Genomic DNA, 19,582 nt, shown 5'->3' on the forward strand with positions numbered 1-19,582 from the left:
TACAAGGAGTTCAGCTTGGTGGTTTGATGGCTTGTGATCATCCATCTTCCTCTTGATTATATTCCAGAGGTCTTCAATTTGGTAAAATCAAAGAAACTCATCATTTTTAAGTGATCTCTTATTTTTTTATTTCAGAGCTGTATATATATATATGACTTAGGGACTTTATGAATTATAATGTCACACACATCACCACTGGCTCTTTTCGGATAAAAACACACTGACCTGCTAAAAGTCATGGGAGACTCATGAGATTGGGAACACCTACATCTGTAAAAGCTGTGAGGTGTTATCTTGTAAGTGAGACTGAAAAACCTGTTCAGTTGAGTTACAAGAGTTGGAGCGAGGCCTGATAGCGGGTGCCAGCTATAGGAGAAATTAAATTGATGAAGATGTGTGGGCATTTAACATTGATCCTTGCTTCCATAGTATCACATGTGTATCAGAAATACATCATAGAAGGCATTACCACCCAAAGTAGACAGAACAGTGGGTGGTAATGATCGTGACTGATGGTCATATCTGACAAGAAAAGACATTCAATTCGAGGAAGCAGCCTCCACATACATATCGCACAAGCGAGTGCCTCATTCTTCAGCTTCCAAGGGATGTAATAAAAGTCATGAGATACAATCCCAGTTCTTGGTTCATGTATTTTTTCTATGTCAGTGTATGTGTGGGTGTTCAAAAGTTCTGTAATCAAGAAAAGTGTGGTTATCCTCACCTCTGGCACTGGACGGAGCTGAGCTGGTGACATTGGGCGAGGCTGAGTGATTGGAGCTGAGGCTCGAGGTAGATGGACTAGGCTGTGGACGAAGGAGAAGGAGATAAAAAAAAAAGAAAAAACACAAAGAACTGCAAACAATCCTCAGAGATCTGAGTGAGAGATAAAAGCCTGAGAACAGCATTATCATTCCAATCCAGGTTTTTACAACTCATACCTGAGAATCTCACTGTCATCGAGAGTAAAAAGGTGAGAAAAGACGGAGAGATTAGAAACGTTTGCGTGAAAGAGAGAGGGAACGGGAGACGAAGATGAAAACGCGGTGAGGGCAATTAAGAGAGAGATAAGAGCAGAAGAAACAGAAGTGGAGAGAGTGAGATTAGGGGGGAAAGATGAAAGAGAGACTGATTGGGTGCAAGGAGAAAGAGAGAGAGAATAAAGAGATGTATGAGGAGAAAGGGCTCGGAAGGGTAGAGGTGGCAGGCTGATTTAGAGCCGGAGAGCTTTGTTAATCCTGAGTGTGTGTGTGTGTTTGTGTGTGTGTGAGTTGTGAGCTTGCTGGGATGGAGCACTCACCTGCATGTTGAAGACTTCATCTGAGCTTTCTGATTGGCCCGTAATGTTGCTCACTTCATTGGAGGCCTGCGATGACAGCGAGGAGGAGGAGTAGCGGTTCACCGCAGGATAGCTGAGTGGACTGTGTACACACACACACACACACACACACACACACATACACAAACACATACACAAACACATACACAAACACATACACAAACACATACACAAACACACACACAAACACATACACAAACACACACACAAACACACACACAAACACACACACAAACACACAGACACACAGACACACACACACACACACATACACAAACACACATACACAAACACACATACACAAACACACAGACACACACACACACAGAGAGAGTTAGAATTTAGTTTCCATATGGTGCTTTCCTTTAAAGTGAAGCTGTGAGCAGTAAAATCTTTGCACTTGAGGTGGGGGAGATTACAGCTTGGGAATATTGCTCAAAGCTGACGCTGTTAACACACACAGCTTTCCAGCCCAGTAAGTGCAAAGGGACACAAATATGGTGCCGTTGACTCCCACTGTTTTACACGGGAAGGTTCTGTAACTGAAGACAGTGCTGATAAGATATGCTATTTTAAACCATTAGGAATCAATGCAATGGTGCCATGGATTGTGTTTGCTTCATTTTTATACTATTAATTTATGTATAATTACTGTTATTGTTATTATTCATCATATTTTTCAGACTATAAACACTCCTAAAATCATTTAATTTTCACAAAAACAAATCAACAGTGCACCTTATAATCTGGTGTGCCTTATGTATGCAGTCGGGTATTAAAAGGAGCAGTAAAGCCACTTAACGCTTAAGAACAGCGTTATACGGGTAAATTTTTTAGTAAAGTTTCTCCAGCACTAAGCAGCATTAGCACTAGCATTAGCCGCTAACAACCGTTCAGAGGTGAGTATATTGGACTGTGTGTCTGCCGTGTTAAAACAAGCTACATGGGACAAACCGCTTGATGATATTGCCCTCTGTTACTAAAACACTCAGTGTAGTTCCTCAGTGTAGCGTTATCAGGCAAAACTTATGTCCTGCTAGCGCTGCGGTTAGCGGCTAATGCTAATGCTATTGCTCCAAGCCTTAGTGCTGGAGAAACTTCAACAAACAAAAAAAAAAAAACTGACCCTTAGACAAAAAAAATAGAAATCTAAGCTTACTGTAGTTAAACAGAGGCACTTTACTCACCCAAATAAATGGTTTTCATGAGAAAAATCTGTGTAGACTAACATCCAGTGCTTGTTTGACTTTGAAAGAAAATGATTTTTTTAATAATTACAGTTTTGTTTACTTTAGTAGGGAAACATCCTTGCTCACTTCAATGTAGGCATCCTTACTTGTGTCGCTTAGTGTACCTTATGTATTAAAATAGGTGTGCCTTATGTATTAAAATAGCAAAAAGACAAAAAAAAAAAAAAAAGATGTTCATTCATAGTGAACTTAATTATCCAGTGCACCGAAAAACAATGTATGTGAATCTGGTTGGTCCAAAAAAAAAAAAAAAGCTCAGATGTTGTTTAACAAGCATATTTTCAATCCTGTTATTGTGTTTCAGAAAACAAAACATGCAGAAGTGAACTTGTGAAGATATTTCAACTTTTTTCTTTAATACGCTGGTTTATGACAATTTTGGCAGTAATACTGTATCATCCACTAATCATTACAGGTACAGCCAGTGTTATGTTTAAAAGAGGTAAAAGAAGTGTTTGTGGTTCAGGTAATCAAACTTCCGTGTATCTTCATCATGTAATTATTCAGCTATCCAATTATAATAAATCCAGTTTGACACTCAGGTCAATTTACGTCCTCAGTCATTTGTCAACTCTAGTAGAAAATGTAATAGCAGTGTCTCAACTATATATTGGTAGGAAAAGCTTTACTGAGGAACTGTGGTATGAAACAGTTTCTGAATCTCAGGCCGCAGTGGACTAACCCTGTTTTCACACCGGCAGTGACTTTCGCCTTTTGTCGCCCAAATTGCTGGTCACTCATCGCCTCTGGGTGTTTCTGAACTCGAGCTGACTTTTGTTGCTATGGTTTCACTGAAGCCAAGAAAACGCCATGGCAGTACTGCACACTTAACTGGCTATAGCTGTTCAAAAACATGTTCAAAATCAAATCAGACCTCCTTTTTTAAACACAAATCAGATCAGCATTTCCAATAAAAATTACAAATCCTATATATTCAGTCCAAAGACTGCATGTATATAGGAAGGAATAGGCTCCAAGTGGTCTAGCAAACTGAGGGACTGTTATTATGATCTGAGGATCACAAGTTTTAAACCATCAATAAGGTCTATAAGTGTGTATTCTTTGTACCATATTTTTTACACCATAAGGCTGGGTGGTAATGATTGTGCCAAGTAAATCAGAACCACATATTTTGTAGGTCAGTGCAATGCAGTGCAGTGCAAGACATGGTGGCAAAAGTCATGGGACATGATGCTAGTTGGTATAATTAGTAGTTGCTAAGTATTTACACTGTATTTAGTTTATTTTTATTGTTTTGTTTTTCATAAATTTGCTAATGTTAGCATACTAAACTGTGGACTAGGTTTTTGATCTAGCAGTTTCAAACTCTGTGCTTCATAAGCGTGCATTATAAACCGGGGCTACTCATTTTATTTATGTGATCAGCTGCTGCAGTCTTACTAAAACAGATTAACAAGTAATTTAGGTGCATTGTGAGCGCACACTGTGGTGGAATAAAGGAACATTTTGCGCAGCAGCTGCAGCAGATGTGCTCGTAACCTACATCTGGTCCACTGTTTTTGAAAACGGAAAACAAGACGATATATTTCCTAGAGTTATATCAGCAGTGCATGGCTACTCTGTGACAGCAGAACAGAGAGAAAGAGAGAGAGAGACAATAAAGGTGGAAATAAGATCTCAAGCCCACAAAAAAAAATGTTGTTATAAAGTTTGATATTTGAAATCAATATAACACCCTAAATTAAAGTATTTTGGCAAAAGATGGGCAGAGCACAGATAGGTCAATCACATTATAGAACTCTCTTTGGCAATTAAATAGATTTGACGTCTGATTGCACACACAGAATACACCTGTCCCACTCTCTCTCTCACCTGCGGCGGGGCACCACTCGACCTCCCTCTGGGCTCAGGATGTTGGGCATTGAGTTGCGGCCGGTGCGTGGGCTTCCGTTGGGGAAGTGGATGGGGCTGGCCCTCACATAGGCTGGGAACTCCTGTGGAATGTAAAAAAATAAATAAATAAATAAATTTAAACAATCTTTAAAATTTGTGCAGAAGGAAAATTACCCTGCTGAAAAAAAATATTACAAAGTACTAGTACTAAGCTGGTTGACTGGCTTAGATCTTTTGTTTAAGTTTGTTGGTCTTGCTGGTCTACCAGTAGGAACATCAGAGAAAGACGCCTACAATACACCACCCACAGGACAATATTGCCTGTATATTTCTGCTTGGTGGATTACTCTCAGTTCAGCAAGGACACAGAAATATTTCAAAAACAACCACCACTCAAGTAATAGCTCCAGTGTGGTGCTCCGGTGGGATCATGGAAAAAGGTGCTATGGTCAGATGAGATCAAACTTGAACTAAATGCAAAGCGCTATGTGTGGTGGAAAATTCCCCACTGTGAAACATGGTGGTGGCAGCATCAGCATGGACAGGGAAGCTGGTCAGATTTCATGGGAAGATGAATGGAGCTATATACAAAGCAATCATGGAAGAAAACCTGTTGAAGGCTGCAAAAGACTTAAAATTGGGAAGGAGATTCACCTTCCAGCAAGACAATGACCCTAAATATACAGCCAAAGCTAAAAAAAAAAAATCTCAGTTTTTAGATGCACAAAGCTGGAAAAGACGTACCCAAAAAAACTTGCTGCTGTAATTGCAGCGGAAGGTGGCTCTACTTAGTATTGATATGGGGAGGGGCACACTTTTCAGATCATTATTTGATAAAAAAAAAAAAAAAAAAAGTATAATTTTTGTGTTCCACTTCACAATTATGTGCTTAAAATCTCAATAAAATACACTTACATTTGTGTATGGCTATAGGGTGACAAAATGTGAAAAATTAAATTGGTATGAATACTTTTGCAAGCCACTGTATAGAACTTAAAAAAAAAATAGAAGTTAACTTGATGAACAAATAGTATGGAATAACCTACAGAAGCCTTAAACAGTAGCTAGTAGATTTACCTGAATGCCCAGGCTGGACTTCATCAGATGGAACTGATCCACCAGTTTTTTGTGCAGAGGCCGCATGTCCTGAGGTACGAACTTCTCGTGGACGGCCAGACCGAACTCCAGTATTTGCGCCTGAAAAACAGCGGCGGAGAATGAGCAGGAAAAACACTGAGAGGTCTCCAGAGCTTTACAGGCGATTAGAGCAATCAACTCGCAATGTAAACAGAATTAAACAAACACATAATGAACAAAACTAACATTTAAAGTGAACTTGGTTCAACCTTGTTGGCAACACACATCCCTGAGTAATTAAACACACATATTGGCTGCGTTTTATGCTCTGGAGGTCTGGAGGCGGGGCGAGGCTCAGCCTCAGCGGTGTCAGAAAGAAGAAAGAAACAGGAGCTCTGAGTCATACGTTTCTAGTACCAATAAGGTCGTGTTGTGTGGCCCACATATGCTTTAGATGAAGTGAAAAGCAGGAGTGATGATGAGAGAGAAATATTAAATTATGAACTGAATGAATTATGAATGATCTGTTGGGTTGGTCTATTCCTGATGTGTTAAAAGATGTATCAATACTGACCTGTTCAAACATCAGCTCTCTCAGGCGTCCGATCTTATCTCCGTCCTCTGGGTGATTCATTATGTAGTCTTTCACAAAGAATGCCTGGAGAACACACACACACACACACACACACACACACACACACACGGTTAGACCCCGCAAAGCATCCAGCCACGATGCTGCATGCAATCGGCTCCTCTTCAAAAACATTGTACAAGGAATTATAATCTTTCTCTAGCTGACAGCTTAAGGCTGCAACTTTTTCAGCCAAACACAAAATACATTTTTAAACAAGGAGAGAACGTCAGATAAAGTTACATCAGCTGAAGGTTGGAACTCGCCAAAATATTAACATTTTAATCACCCCAGACTTTGGAATTCCCTCTCGGTGCCAGAACTGCTAATAAATATTAATATATATTCAACTCCTGACCTCTCACAGGCTTGTATAAGGGCATACGTCATTTAGCCTCAGGGAACGTTGTAGGCAGTATAGTACATTCTCACAAGTAAGGGTGCTACAAAGGGTTCTCCTCAGAGTGATACCAGAGAGGAACCTTTTTTTTTTTTTTTTTTTTTTTACATTTTCTGTATTGTACATAATATAATATAAATAACTTTGAATTGAAACCTTAAAAAGGTTCTTCTTCTTCACACTAGGGCTGTATATTGGCAAAAGTCTAACTGATAAAATATGTTACTACTGAATAATTTGTGATATATTTCGACTCCATAAGCAAGACAATATAATAAGCAATATTGTGATGGTTTTAAAGGTGATTTAAAATATTATCACAGCAGTGAGCAACTAATTTATGTACAGGTGTGTGGTCTAAAAAACAAAGTTATTCCACCAAATATTGATTTCTGAAATAAATGAAATATGAACTTGTTTTTTTTTTGCATTTTGTAGAGGTCTGAAAGCTCTACACTTTTTTTGTTGTTATTTCAGCCATTTCTCTTTTTCTGCAAATAAATGCTGTAAATTACAATATTTTTATTTGGAATTTGGGAGAAATGTTGTCCGTAGTTTATATAACTTTTTTTTTTATTCAACCATTTACCTATAAATAGCAAAACCAGATAAACTGATTCAGAAACTGAAGTGGTCTCTTATTTTTTTCTAGAGTTGTTAATTGTGAAAACAGAAATTGAGATATTTCAATATTTGAAAAGTTTCTTTAACAACATTTACTTTGTACAGAACCAAAAGTGGTTCCTCTATGCCACTCCTTTGTAGCAACTTTATTTTAAGAGGTTACAACGTGATTCCTAAAGGATTCAATGATGAGCTTTGAACGTCTGATTTAACTCTGTGATTATCTTCATCCGAATGCTATTCCATGATGTTCTGGCATCAGACTGAACTCCATCAGAATGTGGGAATGATTTGCAAAAAGGCAGACACTCAGTGAAAACACAGCGCTTTAAAGGAACACCATTGAGAACAGAGCTCAGGAACACAGGCTTTTCAAATCTTCAGAGGGAGAAAGAGAGCGGGGTGTGGAACAGAGCCTGGATTTGTCTGCAATCTCTTCCAAAGATGACGGGCCTGTATCTCCAAAGAGCCAGCCAGAGAGGAGAAGCTACAGGAGGGTGCGCCTTCCTCCGGCTTCAAAGAGACACACCGAACAACTCCACTGGCCTAAATCCGACAGAGCAGCCAATATGCTGCAACTCCAACGCCATTTGGATGAATGTCAGTCAGAACACCTTCATTTCAGTGTAGGAACATGTGTAGGAACAAGCTAATAGAATAGCTCTTTAATCTCAATCAACTGCTTATAAAGGCAAAAATAAAACCTTAGTACTAGATTAAAAATACATTAAAAAAGGAAACCTACTAGGATAAAAGTAAAAACATTTTAGCACAATAATTAAAATATTTTTACAATACATAATATCAACAACGATACATTGCAGTGTAAATGTAGCAGTAGTTTCAGACTTATTTATATTAATTTAACTTATTGTGCTCTCTGTAATTAAATGTAAACGTGGGCCAGTGTTCTTTAGGTACAATAAAAGTGTTTTGTTGATTATACAATAAGAACATTTACCACAATATAATACAATATCATTGCCCACCTCTAGGAACTACTATTTATCCCTCATCATAGGTGATACCACAACACAAGAAGGGTGAAGACTAGCACATGCCTCCTACAATACTTGCAAAGCCAGCCACCGCCTCTTTTCAAACTTTTTTAGGAGGAAAGCACAGCGACTCGGTTCCGATACATCAGCTCACAGACGCCTTGTGCTGATCGACATCATCATAAGTGATGAGAATGATGAAGGAAGAGTGCCATCTATCCACGCAAAGAGAGCAAGAGAGACCATGTCAGCTCTCTCAGTGCATTAACTGCTGATGGCAAGCTGCATGACCAGGATTCAAACTAAAGATCTCCCGATTAGGAACTACCGTTAACATGATAAATTAGTCTAAAGGGAGCATACTCTTGACCTTTAAAAAAAACAGTACTGTCTGAACTGTTCTGCAGGCATCAATTAAGCTTAAAGGTGCATTTCCAATGTGCAATGCAATGTGCAACAATAATCATTATTAGCAAAAAATAAAATTGTCCATATAATTTTATACAGCAATCAACTTTTTGGACTTTTTGGGCGTTTCTGTACGTAATTATCAGATTTTCAGTTACTAGTGATAATTCTGTTTAAAACTTCAGGCAGGAAATTGTCCAAAAACTAGTTTTCTTTCAGAGCAGTTTTACAGACATTAATGTTTTCCACTTCTAACACTCTAAAATCAACTCAAGGCCTGAATTTGTGCCTGTTGTTGAAAATGGGATCTGGTCCACAATCTTTAACAGTGTATCTGAGAACAAGTGAATAAACTGGCACAGTTTAAACCTGCTGGGATTGTTTTCTGGCCAACAGTTATGCCTAGAACCACGTTTACAAGACTGTCTATTAAAAAATATTTAGAGAAATATCAGACAAAATGTGAGGCTTATTTTTGGGCTATGTTTTATTCCTACAAGGAAATATATTATTACTGTTTGAACTCACTCGGCCTGTCTTGTGCAGCAAAAAATAAGAACATATCTAAAAATGATGAATTTCTCTGAAATATAATAAAAGAGGAAAATGGATGATCACAAGCCATCAAACCAAGCTGAACTGCTTGAATTCTTGCACCAGGAGTGGCATAAAGTTTTTTAAACGCAGTGTGTAAGATACATTAAACTGTGGTTAAAAACCAGGGTTATTTCACCAAATATTGATTTCTGAATCTTAAAACACTATGAATATGAATTTGTTATATTTTTGCGTTATTTGAGGTCTGAAAGCTCTGCATCTTTTTTGTTATTTTAGCCATTTCTCATTTTCTGCATATAAATGCTCTAAATGACAATATTGTAATTTGAAATTTGGGAGAAATGTTGTCTGTAGTTTATAGAATAAAACAACAATGTTGTTTTTACTCAAACATATACCTATAAATAGCTAAATCAGAGAAACTGATTCAGAAACTGAAATGGTCTCTTAATTTTCTGTGCAGGCTGAGGTACGGAAGCAACAACACTGAAGGAAACGTAAACACTGAGCCAAACAACCAAACAAGTTAAGTGGCTTTTACCAAAGAAAGATGTTTTGGCTCTTATTTATGAAAATAATTGTTCATTAATCGTAATTGAGCTAAAACTTTCAATTAATCCTGATAATGATTTGAGGTCATATTACCCAGCACTAGTAGGAAACCACTAATAGTATCCTAATTTAATTCCAAAATCAAGTTGGCCCTTCCTATTAAGTAATTAGTTGATGAGCTGAATTAGACGTGTTGAATAAAGAAGATTGACACATTGTCAGTTTGATACTTTGACATAAAGCAGGAAACATGCATAAGAAAAGTCTGTATGTTGTAGAAGAAGTTAACACACTAGTCGTGATGGGGCTGGTTTGGCGGCAACAATTAAGCTCAGCACCAGATAAAAAAGAATATTCAGCAGAGATTCACCATTAGCATAGTAATTAAGTCTGAAACTTAATTTGGGCTTATTATAGGTTTGGGTAATTAGTCCATTATTAATCAACACATCTATTCAAGTCAACGCACTATGTGGCATGAGTTGGCTTTTCTTCTAGGCTGAAGCTAAAAAAATGCTTTATTCAGTATAAAATATTAGAAAATGCAAGAGACTGGCTTTTACGTTGTATTTTTAAGGAATATGAAAATAAATTGACAGTAATGTCATCAATTTGTGAAACACTGAAAGGGAAAATCACTGTCAGGGGAGATGAAAAATCATTAGAGAGAGTCAATTAAAATTGAGAGGCTTGCAAATGAGAGTGGAGAAAAATAGATTTTCCTTAAGGGCTGAACCTAAATAGCAGCAATAAATCTAAATATTAATGCCAGAAGTTGGACCATTCAATAATGAGCAGACTGCTACTACTGCCATGTATTACAGCTCAAATCTGGCTAATGCGTCTAATTCCACACTCGACTTTCCCCCAAACTAAAACCCCCTGCTCAGGAACACCAGAGGAACCTCCGAAAGGCTGAAAGCATATCAAACTCCAGGTGTTTGGTACATTTGGTCAAGTGTAAAAGCCGTTTTTGAGGCCAGGAGAGATCCAGAGTATTGATCTCTGGTCTAACTGAAGTTGGTGGCCCGGGGTTTGCTTCTATCTGCTCCTGTTGCTGTGTGTAGGGTTAAGTGATTGGTTTAGTTTGACTGGTGACTGCTTCTACTTTACATTAGTCTATCCTCATAAACTCACACTTTGATAGGACAAGAGCAACATTACTGTAATAAGCTCAGCTTTGAGGAGTGAGTGCAGCTACTGACAGCATGTCATGCATCCCAAAATTGCTGTGCCATGCTATTAAGAGTATTTTAAAACAAGCAGCAAATTGCCTTTTTTTTTTTTTTAGGAAAAAAAGTGAGGTATGAAATTGTGCAATTGATTATCGAATGACCCTAAATCGGTTTTGGAAAGAGGCTCAGAAAAAAAAAAACAAAAAAAAAACCTTAAGCCCTATCTGGACGGGGTTAGTCTCTCAGGGGGTCCTGGGGTAATTTCCTCTTTTTTTGGAGGGGTGGGGTGGATTTCCTGGGATTTCATTCCAGTCTGGAACAACCATGTATGTGTATTTCTCCTCAGAGACGTCCTCTAAGAACATTTCAGGCTGAATTACCTACTGTGTCTCACATTTAATAAAATAGCTATTTGTCCACTGCAACGCACCGCAATTACACTTTGGCCGCGTGATCTACGTAAAAAATAAAAAAAAACACCACAGCGAGTGGAAAAGGAGGAGCTACTGAACGCGATGTCATGTGGCCTCCTGTCCCCCTGTTTTTTTGATTGCAGTCCAGAGTTTTATCACTGAGTAAAAGTGTGAAATATTTTCCACAGACGTTCCCCTGAGAAACTAATCCCATCCACATAGTGCTTAAGAAAAACACAGGTGCACATAAATGCATGCACAGATGTCTGACCCACCTCAACCCCCCCCCTCCCCTCCCCCCACACACACTCACGCAGGTGGTCAGTGGCTCACAGACAGTTGAGTCCCCTGACGACACATTTGCCGAGTCTATCAAGGTGAATACTGCAGGTGCATTAAAGCTAGGTTGCTATGCAACAGGCAGCCATGCACACTCGAGAGCGTTGCCGGGTTGACCCAGCTTGAGCATGCCGACTTCAAGACGTTATAGATTTTCCCAGAGCTTTTACGCCCTAGAAGAAGAGGCTGCTTTTAAAGCTGCACTTTTCATTCATTTCCCTACTGCCCAGCGCGCAACAGGAGCTAAAAGAGCACAGAGGCAGGGGGGCTCACAAGATGATCCCACCCAGGAGCAGACGCTGCACCATCCACAGTGAGAGAGGGAATAATATAACATTTATTAAGGAGTATTCTATTATTGAGATTTTTTTTTATTAAACATAAAAGGTCTGTATATACGGATACGTCTGTCTGATAAAGATTAGGCTACAGGGTTACAGTATAGTGTGTGATCTCATTGTGTGCATTGTCATTGTGTTTGGACATATTATGCAATAAGGGCTGTACAATATACAATATATTGGTTCAGCACAGTCATTGCAATGTGGACATGTGCAATAGTCACATCATAGGACTGCAATGTGACTCAAGTCATGACCCATTATCACTTACTTTACTCTAATCTTGGATACAGTACAGCTCTGGAAAAAAAAAATTAAGACGGCACTTCAGTTTCTGAATTAGTGTCTCTGATTTTGCTATGTATAGGTATATGTTTGAGTAAAATGAACATTGTTGTTTTATTCTATAAACTACAGACAACATTTCTCCCAAATTCAATATAAAAATCATGTAATTTAGAGCATTTATTTGCAGAAAATGAGAAATGGATAAAATAACAAAAAGATGCAGAGCTTTCAGACCTGGTTCCCTGGTTTTTAATCACAGTTTTCATGCATCTTGGCATGTTCTCCTCCACCAGTCTTACACACTGCTTTTGGATAACTTTATGCTACTCTTTGGTGCAAAATTCGAGCAGTTTCGCTTGGTTTGATGGTTTGTGATCATTTATCTTACTCTTGATTATATTCCAGAGGTTTTTCAATTTAGTAAAATGAAAGAAACTCATACTTTTTAAATGGTCTATTATTTTTTCCAGCGCTGTATGTTTATTAATATCAGGACTTTTTGTATTATTGACTTTAGTCAACTTTGTAAATTGTTTGAGAAAAAATCCTATTATTTTCAACATTGCAATATTGCAAAATCATGCAGCCCTAATTGCAATGCACATCTGTTGTTGATATTTGCTTGTTTGGTGTGATTATGTGAGAGGGGGAGAGGTACACTATACACTGTATTGTTCTTTCCTTACATTCATTTTACTTTTATACTTTAAGTAGTTTTAAAACCAATATTTTTACACTCTTACTTCTACAGAAGTATTTTTTTATACGTCTACCTACAGAGTAATGAATGTGAATACTTTTCACATATTCGCATCTGAAATACAACAGCAACCAGCTGCTATCAGACAACAAACTCTACTAAACAATGCAATGAAAGACAAGTTCAATAAATGCAGGCCATTCAACAGTAGCATACTAATTCAAACTGTTTTTTTTTTCACTGCAGGTATATATATTTTTAGGTCTTAGCATCATAGTAAATAAAATTTTATTTTGCACAAAGAAGACTTCACATTTTGCTTTACTGTTTACCTCCCTCAATCACATCCACACACACACAGTACTGCACCAATTACTGTAGTTTCTGCTCTGAAACACATAAGCTTTGATAACTAGTGCACCCCAAGGCACACATGCATAGATTTATACAAACTCCATAATTACAGACCCTGAATATCTAATATATGCAGGTCTTTGTGTCATGTTTAGTGAAAACAGTGGCTATCTCGGCAGTGTAATTTTAAATTATTAAACCCCACAGGCCCGTTAATGGGGTCATAGTACTTTTCTAAGTGCATAGCTAACATATTAGTTTCATATTAGGTGCAGAATAATGCATGGTACTTTCAGTGAATGGTCAAATGAATAATTAAAAAAAAAGAAAACAACCAGTTCTGAAGAGGAACCAGTTATAACTGGTGTAAAAACTGCAGTATTGTTAAGATACAATTTAAATAGCTATTTTACCAGCATTGCAGAAACTAGGCGCCAACACTGCCTGGCTTGTGGCAGAGTAGCATTCAATTCCTTAGGCAAACAAGCAGACCACTTGACAACTTTTCACCAATAACAGTGCTTAGGGGCAAGACATTCCATTTCTGAAGTTGTGTGGGCATTGGAAATTCCTTAATGCACAGTGTCACATTATGATAAGAACCATTACCACCTACAGTGGACAGCGCAGTGGGTGGTAATGATTGTGACTGGTGGCATCTGGCTAGAATTGATACTGATTATTCTAGTAGCAATGCCTAGAAGACTGTAGTAGACAGTAGTGGTAAAATATTGCTGTTGGATAAACAGTATGGATAAAAGTAGCAGTATCAATAAAATACAACCTCAATTAATATTATTATTATTATTATTATTATTATTATTAGTCTTTCAGATTAATAATTTAATGAGAATGTTTGAGTATAAAGCAGTACTATACAATAACTGGTATTTAAAGCTCCACTAGGTAGGATTGAGATTTTGTGCTCGTGGGCTCCCCCTACAGTTGCAGAGTGTAATAAATGTATACAGCACTGTGGTAGCCCTCACCACAAAACAAGCACAGCATGAAATAATATTAAAACAAAAACACAGTATCACTAAAAGCTTTAACAAGGCCTAGACTAAAATGTATATTTAATGTATATTTTATATAAAATTTACTGCAAGCTAAGCTTACAAACAGCCATATTTTACACATAACTTGATATATTTACACATTTAACGCGATCGCTAATGCTAATCGCAAATGCTAATCGCTGCTAGCTTCCGCCTGCTAGCCTACAGCTTTAGCAGTTAAAACAAACACTTTTACTCAACTTATACCTCACACATTTACACTCTGGTTGTTTTAATAACCTTTTAACTCTCTTATTGACATTTTAAGCTCCTTACAAAACAGAAATACCCACTGATTTACTTGTAATCTGTCTTTCTCTGGAGCTTCTCCGGTACAGCACAGACGAGCAGCACAATAGATTCGCTCGAATGAACGAATCTTTTTAGTGAACGGATTCTAATGATTCAGTTCATCTAAAAGAGCTGCTGTGCCCATCACTATTAGTTAGCTTCTGTAAAGAATTAACCAACTCCAAAAAGTGTGTTTTTGAAGTTCTTGTAAAACTGTAAGAACCAGAGTCTGGTTTGAGCTCAGAGGAGCTCCGGCACAGACACTAAAGGACCGCTAATCCTCCTATTACACCTCAATGGAGGAGCGCTGCACTGAGTTTGAAGCTGTAATTTTACTTCTTTAAAAAGTTCAATAATCAAGGAAATCCTACTTAGTGTGCCATTAAATAATAATAGCTTTTTAATGCTCAAGGGCTCCCGCTACTGTTGTGAAATGTAAGTTACTTTTACTTCAGTGCAGTAAATACAAGAAATTACACTTTGAACTTTCTCTCATAGACAGGTGTGACACTACGCGACACTAGTAAGGCACAGGGCTGTTGTGATGTTTCCCTTCTAATTCAGCTTATAATGCTAAGCAAAAATTTAATTCCTACGTAGCTTTTTTTAACATGGTAATCACACACGCTAGAGGCTGATAACCACACTTCTGAACGGCGAAAGAGCTACGCTTAGCACGGTTTACAGGTAATGCTAATGCTGCTTCAGTTAGCCAGGGTCAGCAGCAGGTGTGGAGTGGCTTTACTGCTATGTAAAAACCTGACTGGTAAACTTTATACATAAGGTGCACTGGATTATAAGGCGCACTGACGACTTTTTTTGTGAAAATTAAGGGATTTTAAGTGTGCCTTATAGTGTGAAAATTATGGTAGTACGATATGATTTTACATAAACACACCACCAAAGTTATATAAGACAGTTTGCAGTGAAAATGACAGAGATACCATCCTGAGTGGTTTAAGCTTACCTCCTGATATCGAGCAAGGCCTCCGTTCACAGCAGCATCGATGACACCGTTCAGGCACATAGTGAGTGGGTTTATGTTCTGCATCTGCCGCGTCTGGCACTGCGTGATCAGCGTACGCAGCTGCAGGTTCTTGTTCTCGATCACCTCAATGGCATTCTCCAATGGACTCACCTCCACCTGTAGCACACCATAGACATGTAACTGGCTCAGAATAAACATTTATTCGATATTTTTTCAGGACAGCAGACAGCAAGAATGGGATAGTTAAGGTTTTAATAGAAATTAAGCTCTTTTAAATTGTTCTTTGGTAAAAAAAAAAAACATAGTTACTAGGGGTGGGCAATATTATATCGTATACAATATATTGTGACACAGAAATATCGTGATATTAAAAATCCATACCGTGATAATAGAGATGTTCTGTCTTAAAAGTAGTCTATTATTTACTGTGAAGCTTTAAGTGTATTTATTGTATAATTGTTTTAGTTTGCAGTTTATATGCATGCATAAAATATTCTGCAATATTTTTTGCTGCATTATATTATTTTATGCTATATTATTTATTTTGCCACGTTATGATTATACTGTTTATTTACTCTTATACTATATTCCTGAAATTAATTAATTATTTTTCCTAATTAGTTTTCCTATATCGCCAAGTACATCATTATCGCGAAATACCCTGAAATATCGTGATATTATTTTAGAGCCATATCGCCCACCCCTAATAGTTACAAACATCTGTTGGTTTTTATTGTTTTTATTATTTTGTGTTATAAAAGTAACATAATACAGAATGAAGATAAATCCCTGACCTAAGGATCTGAGGATACACACAGGGCCCAATTCCTTCCCCTATACCCGTAAATTGCTGTGGCTGTTTATAATCTGATGAGCGTTTGACAACTTTTGAAACAAACATGCAACACCCAACCTTTCCATCTCAAAAAAAAATAAAAATAAAAATAAAATAACAGTTTAATAAAAAATCTGGATATTCTATATTGCCAAAAACTGTAATAAAATAGTGAACATGTTTTTATGTGATAGGAAATGTTCACGCTCCATCCCTGGCAGACAGACACAGTTTAATCTTGATCTTGGATGGTTTTCTAAGCAAAAGGACTGGTAGGAGTAGTCGTGTGTAAGAAAAGGCTTTCATCAGAGAGTGATTCCCTCACCAGCTCACGCTTCTCCACCTCGAACCAGCGGGAGATGCCCGGAAGACTCTGCACCAGGGTCAGTGTGGTCCTCTCCACCCACAGACTCTGCACACCGAGAGAGAAAAAAAAACAAACAAAAAAAAATATGCACGCTTGTACACAAGCAGCTTCCGCCCTCAAGCAGTAGGCATCGTAAACAGCTCATAATACTGACAGCCTTACACCGACTTTCACTCACAAATACAATCACATTTCTTCCTACGCATTCATTACTGTCTCTCACTTGACAGCTGCAGCTAAGTAGCACTCTCATTTATTGGATGTTGTTTGTACTGTCCTTCACAGCGCACTGTACATTATGTGGTCTCTTTGTACAAGTCAAAAATGAGTTCTGGATCTGACTGATATATTGGTTGGCTGTTTAAAACTGACTGATATTAGAGTTCAGTGAATTTATCGGTATCTAACAAATCAGTGTTACAGAGTTACAGGGTGAATTGGTCAATGTCAACACTACAAAAAGCATCTAAAATTGACCAAATGTTTAGGAAAACATGAATGGACAAAGGCTATGTTCATGCAGCAGGTAAAGATAACCCAAATCAAATTTTCTCACCACTTCTGATGTTGTTTTAGGCCGTTCACACTGCATTTAAATATAATTGTATTATTTTTGACTATTTTATACCCAATTTCTACCAACCATGAGAGACATGTCATCTGCTGTTGTTGGTTCACTGTGTTATATCAAGTCCAAACTCAGTGAAGTGTTTTCCCAGAAAATATTACAGCACTTCAGGCTTCCCTCTGCTGACACTTTTATGAAGCCTGATGGAATTGGCACACTACCAAAAAGACCAATTGGTCTTATGTAATATTCAAATTTTCTGAGATACTGACTTTTGGGTTTTCATTGGCTGTAAGCCATATACATCAATATCTGGGGTCTGCTGGAGGTTGACTCTGTGTTTCTGCAACGCATTCTGCCATGCAGGATCTCTCGGCTCACCGCGTGGGCGTATTTGTGACGTTTTTGAATTAAAATGAAGCTACAGATGTAGTCAATCATAAGTTTAATAATTTTAATTTTTAATCAAACTCATTGTAATCTATAGTTCTATAAATTGATATTTTGCAGTTTTCAGGCTGGAATGTTTGTGAAGTCGCAGCCTGCTGTTCCCTGATTGGCTGGACGCAGCGCAGCGGGCGGATTCATTTGAATAAAGTTGAGCTCTGCTGAACTTTTTTGCCAGAGGGCGGGGCTGTGTTCAACGTAAGCCAGCATGCCCCGTGGCATGTAGTGGCTCTCTCCATTGAAATGGATAGGATGCATTGTGCTAGTGGACGGAGAGAAAGTGTGTATTTCTTGCGGGAGGGCCGCACTAACACTAAAATTTGATTTCAAGCAGCGGGCCAAAAAATATTGTTCTGCGGGCTGAAATTGGCCCACGAGTTTGAGACCCCTGATGTACATAATATATGAGTTTCACATTTTGAGATGCACCTGTATACTTGTTACTGTGCAGCAACAAGGACACAGTTTTAACCGTTTGTGTGTTTACTGCACTTTGCATCAGCATCAAATTACTGATAATTTTAGAAGATGCACACATCTGAAACACCAAACGGATGCAGGATACACAAGGCACGTTTATGCAAACGTGAAAGTATTAGTTAGCAGCAAGTATGTTTCATATATAGTCAGCCTAAAACTAAATATGCAACACTGTGCATTACACATTTACCTAGAAAGAAAGAAAATAGTTACGACAAACACACATGCACACTTGCTGAAGTAGTTTTTAGTGCTGATAGATCAATTCCCGTTTGTGCAGAATATATAATGCAATGTGATCCAACTAAACTGATTTATTCTAAAAGATATTTTTTTTAATCAATGTTCAAATCGCCCTGGCTAAAGTAGCTGTAAAACTCTGGCACCAGAGGACTCTGGTTTTCATCTAGTCACACCGACTTTATTCCGAAGGCCTACGGATCTAATATCTTTGCCCTTTCTCTTAGCATTACCCCGGGGAAAGCACACAGAGTACCAGGTTGTTCTTGAGGTAATACAACACACGGCAGGATTGAAAGAGTGCAGCTCAAACACTCTATTCTCTGAAGCAGCTGATCATGAGTCTGTCCTCAGTTTATTAAGACCTTCTTCTTCTCGCCTTAAATCTCATATCCACCCGCCTGGCTCTGGACGGGCATTCTCAGCAGGCTTCCTGAGCTTGTTTCAGCTAACGCAGATACGACAGCCCGGCTCAACAGGGAGGAGGCGCAGGGAGGACTGCGGTTAGCGGAGATGAGATTCAAAAAAGCCTGCTCTCTCCAATATAATCTTATCATCTAAATATCATCTCAGCTTAAGTTAGCCTCTTAATGAGATTTTTGTGGACAATATTACTTCATGATAAGTGAGGCAGGGCAATACATACCTCAGTGTCTGGGAAAATGTAATATCGGGCGGGCTAAACTGTTTATTTCAAACCCTATACCCACTAGAGGCCGTGGGAAATCTAACCCCTGCGGTAGATATGATCCACGATTTTGGATGTGATTTTCTGGGCTGGATATTGAGTGAGAGAAAGAGAGAGGTAGGGAGGAAAGGAGGGAGGAGGGAAATGATATTTGGAATGAGCTGCTCTCCTGGCCCCTAAAACTTTAATTAGACTCACTGGGCTCAGAGTGAATAATGCAACACATGAGAGCACACCTGAGCTTTATACACACCACACTGCCCTACCCACACACACCCTTAAACAGATACACACCTATAAATATATATATATATATATA

The 19,582-nt window shown here is 38.2% G+C and overlaps 1 protein-coding gene across 4 annotated transcripts in view; it reads right to left on the bottom strand.

Moving 5' to 3' along the window:
• Positions 1-19,582, bottom strand: part of dock4b (dedicator of cytokinesis 4b) — a 189,702-nt gene that overhangs the window by 17,959 nt on the left and 152,161 nt on the right. For all 4 annotated transcript variants that reach the window (XM_049473406.1, XM_049473407.1, XM_049473405.1 and 1 more), the window contains 7 exons: positions 16,799-16,885; positions 15,618-15,794; positions 6,095-6,178; positions 5,521-5,640; positions 4,423-4,544; positions 1,301-1,421; positions 725-806 (listed from right to left, as the gene is read on the bottom strand). In XM_049473406.1, coding sequence (XP_049329363.1) covers positions 725-806; positions 1,301-1,421; positions 4,423-4,544; positions 5,521-5,640; positions 6,095-6,178; positions 15,618-15,794; positions 16,799-16,885 — 793 coding nt within the window. The remainder of the gene's footprint in view (positions 1-724; positions 807-1,300; positions 1,422-4,422; positions 4,545-5,520; positions 5,641-6,094; positions 6,179-15,617; positions 15,795-16,798; positions 16,886-19,582) is intronic.

This window comes from Astyanax mexicanus, chromosome 2 (genome assembly GCF_023375975.1).
Source record: "Astyanax mexicanus isolate ESR-SI-001 chromosome 2, AstMex3_surface, whole genome shotgun sequence".
NCBI lineage: Eukaryota > Metazoa > Chordata > Actinopteri > Characiformes > Acestrorhamphidae > Astyanax > Astyanax mexicanus.